The sequence below is a fragment of the Cariama cristata genome, unplaced genomic scaffold (assembly GCF_000690535.1).
Source record: "Cariama cristata isolate BGI_N322 unplaced genomic scaffold, ASM69053v1 scaffold10770, whole genome shotgun sequence".
NCBI lineage: Eukaryota > Metazoa > Chordata > Aves > Cariamiformes > Cariamidae > Cariama > Cariama cristata.
Genome location: NW_009595278.1, coordinates 5,935 through 17,034, shown reverse-complemented (window position 1 = coordinate 17,034; position 11,100 = coordinate 5,935). Strand labels below are relative to the sequence as shown.

General features: G+C 37.6%; 1 protein-coding gene across 1 annotated transcript; it reads left to right on the top strand.

The window, feature by feature from the left end:
- Positions 1 to 367: 367 nt before the first annotated feature.
- On the top strand, positions 368 to 10,643 carry SRD5A1 (steroid-5-alpha-reductase, alpha polypeptide 1 (3-oxo-5 alpha-steroid delta 4-dehydrogenase alpha 1); the record flags this gene model as incomplete). Its single annotated transcript, XM_009701483.1, has 4 exons — positions 368 to 545; positions 4,473 to 4,574; positions 6,723 to 6,873; positions 10,577 to 10,643. Coding segments are annotated over 4 exons (498 nt in total), but the record flags the coding sequence as incomplete, so codon positions are not given.
- Between the last annotated feature and the right edge of the window lie 457 nt (positions 10,644 to 11,100).

Sequence of the window (11,100 nt, the reverse complement as noted above, 5' to 3'; positions counted from 1 at the left end):
CCTGGAAGTGCTAGTGGATTTGGTGTAGGGATTGTGAGTCCTGGCTCATTTCAGAAAGCTTGATGATACTGAGGATTTAGGAACAAACACTGTGCCTTAACATTAGTTGCCTTTACTGCTCTGGTCAAAGTAATTGCCTTGGATACAAAGTTCAAAATTTCTCTCAGAAGAGGAGAGAGGATTGACTTTATAATTCTGATGAGGCAGCAAAATTAAAATTTAGGTGTTAAAGCAAGCCTAACTACCCTTTTGAAGGGGGATCAAAGACTGGTGAGAATTTGAAAAGCAGAATAATATGGATTATGGATTAGTTTTGGACATCAAAATTATCTTTTCTGTTTGTTAATGCAACAACTTTTCTTTCCTTGTTTGCTATAGGGCACTCATATTTCCTCTCCTGATCCGGGAAGGAAAGCCAACACCATTTTTCACTTTTGTGCTAGCACTTCTGTTCTGTGTTTACAATGGATACTTGCAAGGCCGAAGCTTGAGCAACTATGCAAAATACCCTTCAGGCTGGCTGAAACATCCATGTTTTGTTACAGGTGAATTAAAATATGTTATGAGAACATTAGGTGTAATTTTCCTGTGTCTTCACAGCTTTTTATTTTTTATTATAATTTTATAGTATCTTCAATCCCATTTTATAACTTTTCTTGTAGTTAATGCTCTTGTTTGCTATAGCTGGAAGCCTTTTAACCTTTTTTTATTTTGGAACTGTGAAGTGACACTTCCCACAACATCAGTGTTGGATGAGCTGTCATCTTTATTCTTTAACACCAAAGTAAATATGGGTAACTTTTTTTAGTAATATAGGAACTTGAGGCCTTAAATGGAAAGGGCAGCATGAATGTTTAGAACAAACAAAGCAGATGTTCCACATAACATGTAGATTAAACTGAAGTCCTTTGTTTCTTGATGTTGTAGGTAATAAAGATTTGTATGTGGTCAAACAGAAGTGAACAAATTCATGGAGTAAAAATCCAATAAGGGTAACTGCTAAATACCAAGATACCACTTCTGATGCCAAAAGTCCTTGGTGTTAGGATATGTACACATGCATGCATACACATGCACCAACCCACACACCCTTGTATTAGGAGTGGGCTTTGTCAAAGAACAAAAATCTCACAAGGAAGGGGGTGAAGGGATTGTGATCGTTCGCTCCTGTCAGGAAGTGAGGTTACATTTATACTTGAAGCCATGCATATGATTAAAAGGCTAAGATGTTTAGCGACAAAGTATTGTCTTTGCCCTATTTTTTGTTTCCTAGGCATCTACTTTTGCCTACTGTCCAAAATGTAGTATGATTTTCCAAGGAAATCTTTACAGAAACATCTTCTTGATCTGAAGATAAATCAGAATATTTTGCCTTGTCAGGCAAAGGCAGAATACTGGGCTATCTGGATCCTTGATCTGACCCGGTACCATTCTAGTTATTCTGAGCCAGAGCAAGTTACTGTTTCTCACAGATTTCTCAAGCCTTTTACAGCAACAGTAGGTAGTTTTTATCTTTAATACAGTGTTATTGTGGATAACAATAGAGGATCACTGTGTTAAATGCTGTCATGACTACAAAAGTGAAGAAATTTAAATTGAAATAGGTTCTCTTGCCAAGATTAGGAGGCAGTACTCCTTATGCTCTAAAAATGGAGAAATTGAGGTACAAGGGAATTACTCCAGTGTGTGCTAGGCACTTGGATATACTTGAAGTTCTCTTGGTACTTTTGAAATGCCAGTCTCCTTAAATTTGGATCCAACAAAAAACTGATTAAGAAATCTGTTAATCAAAACAGTTGAAGATGCTGATGCAATGCAGACTTTGTTTCTGGTGTCCTAGTTTAGTACCTTAATAAAAAGAGATCTCAATACAGTGCTGTAAACAAATTGCAAGTCAGGAGCCATAAATCAATTCCTCCTTACTGAAAAATCTTAAAAAATTGAGATAGTAAGGCTGTTGCTCAGGTTTCCTTGGGGTTTTTTGCATTTCAAGGATTTCTGAAAGATGTAAATATATATGATAATAATTAGGTTCATCTGCCTTCAGTTATGAACAATTTTGTGTATGAATTAGTTTGGCTTGGGTTTGTTTTTTGTTTTGTTTTTCAAATAATACTATTTGGAATATATGCTTATATATTTATTTCAGGTGTTGCTAATTATAAGTGTTGCTTTTAAATATTGTAAGTCAAAATATTGCTTTAAAAATTTATCCTGAAAATGAAGAAAGTGAAGATTCCTGGTATATGTAGAAACCATTTTAATAGTGTCACTTGATGGCTTTTTTGAGACTGTTACTACAATAAATCTTTAGATAAAGCTTGGCATGTCTATGAAACAGCCAAACCAAAGACTTCTTGTTTCTTTTATTCCTGTAACTAGAATATCTTTTGGGCTTTTTGGTTTTGTTTTGTAGCACACATCAACATAATTGGAACATAGTGGATATTTAAAATTGCTATTTGGTATTTATCCCAGTTAGGTACCCTTAAATATCTGCAGATTATACTTGTAGCTTTGGTCAACTCAAATGCAGAAGTGATATATTGTACGCTGGATAATCCCTGAACAACAAGACTATTATGTTCTAGTTCTTCAAAAACATCTGGTGGTGTCTTTAATCCTCTGTTTAAAATTACTAAAAAAATTGAGTAAAAGGTTAGAAAATAACAATAGCAAGAAAGCATATTTGCTGAGGGCTAACAAGATATTTCTTCAGTCTATATGAAGTTACATGTGGAAGAGACAAACTAATCTTCTATAGTAACTGGACACTTTTAAAGCAAGCTCCAGTCTTTTTGTGTTATCTGAAAAGTTCTTAGTAGTTCCTATACTAATTTACAAACAGATACGAATACAGAATACACAAGTAACATTCTCCAAAATTAGTGGCATTTCAGAAAAATCAAAGGCGCTCTAATTTCCTCTCCTGAGAAAGAAGTTTAAGTATTCTTTCTAGAACTGATACTAACATTCAGTATAGATTTTTTTTCCTCATGCTAATACTGAAGTAAATTAGTAGAAATATTGTTTACACTTAAGTAGAATTAATCTATGTACTTCTTAAGAAGTTTTCTTTCAAATTATTTTATGGTTAGAGATAAAGACTTACTTATGTAGTTGTATGAATAACATCCCTTGTTTTCCAAGGTAGTCTCAATCTTCTCTGGCAATTAGCAAATTGATACATAATTACTAATGCTAAGAGAAGCAAACTATTTTTGTTGCTGGATGCAGCAGGGATTCAGTATTCTCTGAGACAGATCTGTTTTGAAGGAAAAAAGTTGAAATGATCTGTTTTCCTAAAAGTAGAATTCAACAGTATCTGAATTATTCACTCTGTGTTTTTGGATGTTGTCATTACATGAATTGATCTGTGAATTCCTCGTTACGTTGATCTAATCTATTTTATGATGATGTAATTATGTTGAATATACAGTTGATTATAGTAAAATTTTACTACAAAAGATACTCTACATATGGCTTCTATGGACCTTGATTGCTAATGGAAGCTTACTGTACTATATGAACAAAAGGTTAAGAAATATGCTTGTTCACAGGACTAAATTCTGCTACTAGTTTCGTAATGTAAGCACTGTAACAAGATTTTTTATTTATATAGGTAAATATGGAGAGAGCTTTCACGCAGAAACCTCAATTTCTCTGCAGAGCAGTCATTTCCTCCTAATCCATGTGGAAGCAGACAGCTAGGTCCTTTAGGTAAATGCAGCCTACAAGGGATTGAGGGAAGAAAGCTGCCTATCTAACAACTTGTTTGAGAGGCAAGGTTCACTTACATCTGTAGCGTCACTTCAAAATGTAGATTAAGTCTTGGTAAAGTATGCTCTGACAACCTACTAGTCTTGCAACATGGCCTTATACATCTGGATATCCACTTACTGTCTTTGCTGAGATGGTCATACTAGTGGATTTCTCTGTATTGAAAGAGAACCATCTGAAAGACTCAAATTATGGGTGCAGAGGCAAAGCTTTTCTTTATCTGGCGTGTGAAATGAGTTTGTTGTAGAAGCACATTGCTGGCATTTTCTTGGTAATTTAAATAAAAATCAGTAGCTTTGAAGGTAGATTCCAAACAATACAATGGATCTACCCTCAAAACCCAAATCTTGTTTGCTCCTAGTAGCAAGGAATCTTCAAAGGAAGATAACATAGGCAACATGTAGTCAAAGACTCAAAATGGAACAATCCTAAATTCCTTTTGATTTATCCCATGCAATTATGGCAACAAGACATAAGGATGCAGAATGCAACAATCTCAGTTTCTATGAAAGCCTGATATAAATGTGTGGGACTAGGATTGTGCAGGATGTCACCAGAATTGCTTATACAGCTTACCTTACTACTGCTTTGAGATAATATGCCTAATATGTGATATATGACTGTAGTTTGTTTTCTGAGCAAGCACTTTGTCTCAGTGTATTCGAGATAGTATTTTAAATATTTCTCTTCAGGTTTTATAGGTTGGTTGATCGGCATGGCAATCAATATTCATTCTGATCATATTCTCAGAAATCTGAGAAAACCAGGGGAAACAGGGTACAAGATACCAAGAGGTGAGTAAAAATGTTACAGAAATTTATATAGCAAAAGAAGCACCTTTCACATGAGGAGAGGTGGAGGGAGCTGGGACTCTTCAACCTGGAGAAGAGAAGGCTCAGGGGGATCTTAGCAATGTGTATAAATATATGATGTGCCCAGTGACAGGACTAGAGGCACTGGGCACAAAATTCCAACACATGAAATTATATCTGAAAGCATTTTTTGTTATGAGGGTGGTCAAACACTGGAACAGGTTGCTCAGAGGTGGTGGAGTCTCCATCTGTAGAGATACTCAAAACTGGACTGGATGTGGTCCTGGGCAACCTGCTGTAGCTGACCTTGCTTGAGCTGGGAGGGGTCAGACTAGATGATCTCAGGAGGTCCCTTCTAACCTAGAATGATTCTGTGTACAGATGACCTTCTAAAGCTTGGTGTACCTTAGGGGACATCATCATTTATGATATAAGAGGAAACTGCTATTTCCAGTTTCCTATCTTCCTCAAGAAGTGATTTTATAGTGTGAGAAACACTTTATAATTTTTTTCCTCTTAAGCCAAGTATCCTAAGGGATCTGTTTCATGATATCATGTGGCTTGTGTGTCTTTGAATTTTTTGACCAACTTTGGCTGTATTTTTAAAGTGGTAAAAATGTAACATAGCATTCCACAACTTTTATGAGAATCAGCAGGTGGGTGGAGAAAGACCTAAATTATCATCCCATTGTGGTGGCAGGAGGGAAAGGCAGAAAGTACTCAGCAACTGTGTGTAGCTGGCCCATCTTATGTTATCCCATTTATGAAGAGGGAGGGATCTTAGGTAATTGGAGAGCAACAACTACTGTCGTGAGAGACACGGGGAATAGAGGACAGAAATCCAAGGGAAGTTAGGCATTATGAATTGTGGCCTTCATGGGAAAACAAAGACTATGAAGGGACTTCTTATGGACCCTACTGAAGTGTTAAGGTTTATTGACTCTTTTTGAAATGTTAGACTCGTCAGGTATATTTTATATATATATACATACAGTCAGAACAGAAAAAAGTTACCTATGAATTCTGCTATTTCTCTAAGTTTTTCCTTTAGTTGTTGCACACTCTCGGTTTTTAGTGATTTTTTTTTTCAATAAAACTGGAAGAACTAGATATATAAGGCAGTAGACTGTTATTTTTCACCAAGAAGGTAACTTTTAATAGCTGTAAATCTAAGTGCCCATGTGAAAAATGAATATGAACATACTGTATTATGTTCAGTGTACAAAAAAGTTCTGGAGGAATCAAGATGTTATTTGCTGCGCAATCAGGAGGAGTTGGTCTTTTTGATATTGCCTATCCAGTTTAAGTGCTAGAATGCTGCTTCTCTTGTCACAAAAGCAAAGTAATTAAAGCAAGGTCAAAACATGTCCTCTATTACACTTGGCAAATACTTGTTTGTTTAGTCCCACTGGTAAAGCACATACTGAGATGTTATCAAATTGTACACTAACTTTGGAATTAGGGTGAAAGTTCTTATTTTATAAAATTCCCAGCAGGTGAATACTGATTGTTTAAGCATAATTGCCTGTAAAACACACTTAACACAGACTGCCAATTACTTCTTTCACTGAGCGTCAGGGCTGAAGAAGTAGACCTGACAAGGGATGGGAACAAAAGGGCAACACACTTTAAGCTAGAGGATAGATTTTCAACTTTAATTCCTAATAATAATATTGTTCTAAATTAACTTAATTTCTGAAATACTTAAAGAAGTTAAACATTGTATGCTAACTAACCTAATTTCTCTGGGTTATTTCTGGAATATTTTCTGGGACTCTTAAAGTGGAGCATATTTTCTGCTTTTACATATTTTTTAAGGAGTTTAGTTTATGATCAAAGGTAGTTTGTTATAATTAAGTAATTATTTAGAGGCATGAATGTCCTGATACTGGTAAAGGTGCTTTTCTTTCATGATTTAAAGAAGAAAAATGGAGCTGGAGAAGGTCTGAGAATGAGGTCTGAAGTGTGTGTGATCCTTCATAGTACAGCTTGAACTGAAAAACAATGCCTCCTCTGCCTCTAAAAATTTCATAGGCATTGGTGATATAGCTCTTATTTGACTTGGAGTGAAAGATAGTATTGGACATCTCCTCAATTAGTGTTTTTAAAATAACTCTGTCCTGCTTTCAGGAGGAATGTTTGAGTATGTCACTGGAGCCAACTTTTTTGGAGAGATCCTGGAATGGTTTGGGTTTGCCCTTGCTTGCTGCACCATTGAAAGCCTTGCCTTTGCGTTGTGTACACTTTTCATCTTGGGTTCAAGGGCAAAACAACACCACCAGTAAGTGCTTGTGTCTTATAATTTGTTATCTCTATGCAACGCTTCATTTCCTTTTCACAAATTATGCCTCATCCCATAGGGATGTTGCAGAGCAAGGCTTGTGAAATACTCCGCTACTGCAGTGAGGAATATGACAGAGAATACTCTTGAGTATTATTAAGCACTGCAGAATTTCAATGGGATAGTACTGAGCATAAACACACACAATGTACAATGAGGTGGTCAAAATAATGTTTAAATGAACATAGTTCATCCTGGATCTGTGAAAGTTATAGATGACTTTGGGGAAAATTGTCTTAATTGGTCATATACTATACTTTCCCTTGCAGCTCAAACTTGTTTCTATAATAAAATTTTGAAAATCACTCTCAAGTCTTCTGTAACACTTCATAGTCAAGTTTGTATCATTGTCTATATTCAAGAGTATAGACAATATAAAAACAGTTCTGGTAGATGATATTTAATAAAGTCTCTGCTCTAACTAAACAGTCTGACTGCTAATGTACTGTATTCATAATGTGGCTTTCTTGCTAACAGAGGGATCATGGTTTGAGAAGACTTGTTTCTTGAAAGGATTCTCTTTAAGAAATAGCATGTTTAATAGAATTTGAACACCTTAATCTTATTTTGGTTATTTTCAGCTTCCTGCTTTGGTTCTCATGCTGAAACTTAGTGGCATAAGAGGAAATAAACATGATTTTATGGAGGAAATAGGTTGAACAAAATGCTATTGCTAACAGTCTGTCAGGGCATCTGTGGCTATGTCTAGTGGAGTCTTGAAAACCTCTAGAGATGAAGGTTTTCTTAATCTTGTTTGTAGCGTGTTCTAGGTCTGTATTACCCTCCCAGTGAACAAGTTTTTCCTACTGTCCAACTTGAACTTTCCAAGCCTGTTGCCTGTGACCATCTATCTTTGTTTCACCACCTGCTATTACTGAGCAGAGTTGCAGAATATCTTAGATTGGGAGGAGCATCTGAAGATTGTCCAGTCATCCAGTGTGACCTGTTCCAACCAGGGCTAACAGCAAGGCTATACCCAGTTGCCCAGGGCCTCATCCAGTTGAGTTCTGGATGTCTCTAAGGGCAAAGGCTTCAGCACATCCCTGGCAAAGAACTAGAACAGGATTTTTCTCATTCTCATGGGGAAGAGGATTTTTTCCTTACGTCCAGTTGGAATTTTCCATGTCATAGCTTTTATCATCTGCCATTTGTCTACTTGCTGTGCATCTCCAGGAAGTGTATGGCTCTGCCTTCTCTACAATAGTGCTGTAAGTAGTGGAAGAGTGCAGTTAGATCTGCTTCTTAACTTCTTTTCCAGCCTGAACAAGACTAGTTCCCTCAACCTTTCCTCTTACATGTTCCAGTTACACAGTCATCTTAATGACCATCTGCTGGCTTCTTCTCCAGTTTGTGGACATCTCTATTGCACAGGAAGCTGATCACTGGAGGCAGTAATGCAGATGCAGGCTCTCAGCTGCTGAATAGTGGAGAATAAGCACTTCACTTGACTGGGTGGCTCTATACTTGTTAAAACAGGCCAGTATGCAGTTAGTCTTCATCATTTCAGGGATCCTTTAATGACTCATTGTCCCCCAGGATGTCCATGTCCTTTTGTGCAGAGATGCTATCTAGCCATTCAGTCTCTGGCCTGTACTTTTACATGGGGCCATTGCATTCCAGTCGCAAGAGTTTGCATCTCGTTTTCACTTTGCTCCATTGTCTTAAATAACTCCCCTTCCAGTACTTGTAGGCAGCAATAATAGGGCCTCTTAGTCTTTTCCTTGCCAAACTAAGCAATGCCAGGTTCCTCAGCCTCTCCTTGTCTATTATGTTCTAAAGGCTCAAATTCTGTGGTTGGTTTCTGTCTATTTTAAGCCTTGACAGCACTCTTTCAGAGCTCTTGACTTACAGAACATTGTGAAAAGCTAAATGTTGTTAAAGGAAGTAACTTACACTAAAGGAAAAATCCATAAAAATGGAAAGTGGGTACAGAAAAAGAAACAACTAAAAATAGCAAATCTGTGTAAGTGAAGAAATATTTTGGTGTAGTCTGTTTCGTTTGAAAAACTTGGAATAAATGACTGAAAAGGATGAAGAGTGTTAGGCTGGTATTACCCAGCTGCAGGTTATCAAGCATTGCATGTTTTGTTCTCTGCTTATTCTAGTTTTGATCTTGCAGTTAGCTGTTGATAGTGTGAATACCTGCACCTTTGAGGAGCTCAGATGAAGTTAATTAACTTTTTTTATTTTAGAGAAGCAGAAGAATTAAGTATTTGAAAATGGGAGTAAATGTGTTTGCTATATAAAGTGACCAGACAAATAATAACATTTGGTAGTGCTATGCACTTATTTTTTTAAAATTGTCTGGATTTGAATACAGTGAAGGTCTTTCAGGGGGATTAGCAGTGAGGCTAGTGTAATGTTTGTCCCATTCGGTTTGATTATCCAGATCCAGACTGGAACTTGTCACCATTTAGGGCTGGGCCAGCTCTTAAAGTGGCAGCAGAGGCTCACTGTTAGCTCCTCCTGGCCCCCTGGGAGGGGAAGGGACGGGAGAAAAGGGAGAGAGACTTACAGGTTGGAAATTTAAAACTACTTTAATAAAATAAGAATAATGGAAAAGAGTATAATAGTATTAATACTAATGCTACTACTAATAGAAATAAAAGGAAGTGTATACAAAACTAATGTTGAGCTTCCCAATGACAGCTGGGGAATTGCAGGCTGTGGCAGCTGATGGCACTCCTGCGGTGGGGTGGGCACCCAGATGCCCTGGACTGGATTCCCCAGCCGACAGACTGTACCCCCCAGCCGACAGGAACCAGATTCAGGAATCCACGGATCAGGATTGGAGGCAGGAGAACAAGCAGGGTCCCACAGGGATGCTGGCCATGAAAGAAGAAAGCCTGACCCCCGTGATCCCTTAGCTTTATACTGAGTATGACATGGATGGGATGGAATGCCTCGTTGGTCAATTTTTGATGATCTGTCCCATCTGCACCTTTCTGCAGGTGCGACCCTTTTACGACTTTTCACTTGTTTAACATGAAAGCCAGCAGTGATCTTGGTTCTCATAGGAATAAGTATAAATGTGGGCCTTTCTGCATACCAGTCCCACCATTCCTTCAGTAGTGACTGTAAACATCAAGTGTTATCAAGTCTGAGAAACATGTAGCTGCACTTTCAGAAACTGCAGAAGAAACTTTCCTGAAAGAAGAAATAGTCCTGTTTTAGCCAGGACAGAACTGAACACATTTCTATCCAGAACAGGACTGCTGTTCCAGTATGTGAAGTATTCCTTGCTTCCATGTGAAGTCATTGTACAATTTGACATGTTATCCCCTTGAATGTTTTTGATTTACTTTTTTTTTCCCCCTGTACTTCTAAAATGCAAACACTCAGGATGCATAATAACATACATTTTGCAACAACAGGCTATTCCTTCCCTGGCTGCTCTCACCACATCTGTTGGTTTGATTTCCCATTGCTGGCAGCAGTAACACTGTTTCATTGTAGTTGGTGATTAGATGTCATTAGGATGAGTGTGGTAAATGGCAGTTTTCTATCCAGAGTAGGTTTTAAAGGCATTTTTTGATTTGTACCCAGAAAATATATGGGTTAAATTGAACACATCGTACAATTACTTTCTTCAACAGCATTTTGAAGACTCAATACTCATCAGATTTCTGTCTTTGTTTTTCAGATGGTACCTTGAGAAATTTGAAGGCTACCCAAAGTGCAGAAAAATTGTGATTCCGTTTGTGTACTGAGCTCTGCTTTTAACCCTGTCTTTGAAATAGATGCTTTTCATAACAGCTAGCACTTTACAGGTGTTGGCAGGTTAACAGCATATTCTGATCATCACTGTGACAAAGCCTTTCCATCAGTGCTGCTATTAGTTACTGCTTTTCCTCTTAATGAAAACCCAGACTCTGATGAACATGGTCAACAGGAACAGAAATGCTTTTCCAACAGTGGAGCACCATCATAAATATATTGGGCAATGTGTCCAAATTCACATCATAGAAAGTACTGTACAGGACTTCTGGTGCTTCCTTCTCTGCCTAAGCAGACTTCTGCTGTTTCCACTTGATGTAGCCACACTGTCCTGAGGACTGTGCTGCGAGCCCAGTTACCCTCACTGCAATCTGGATGGTGTAGTCTGCCTGTTATTTGCCTGCATACACAAATGGGGCTGACTTGTTTTTTTTTTCCCCTTGCCTTCCT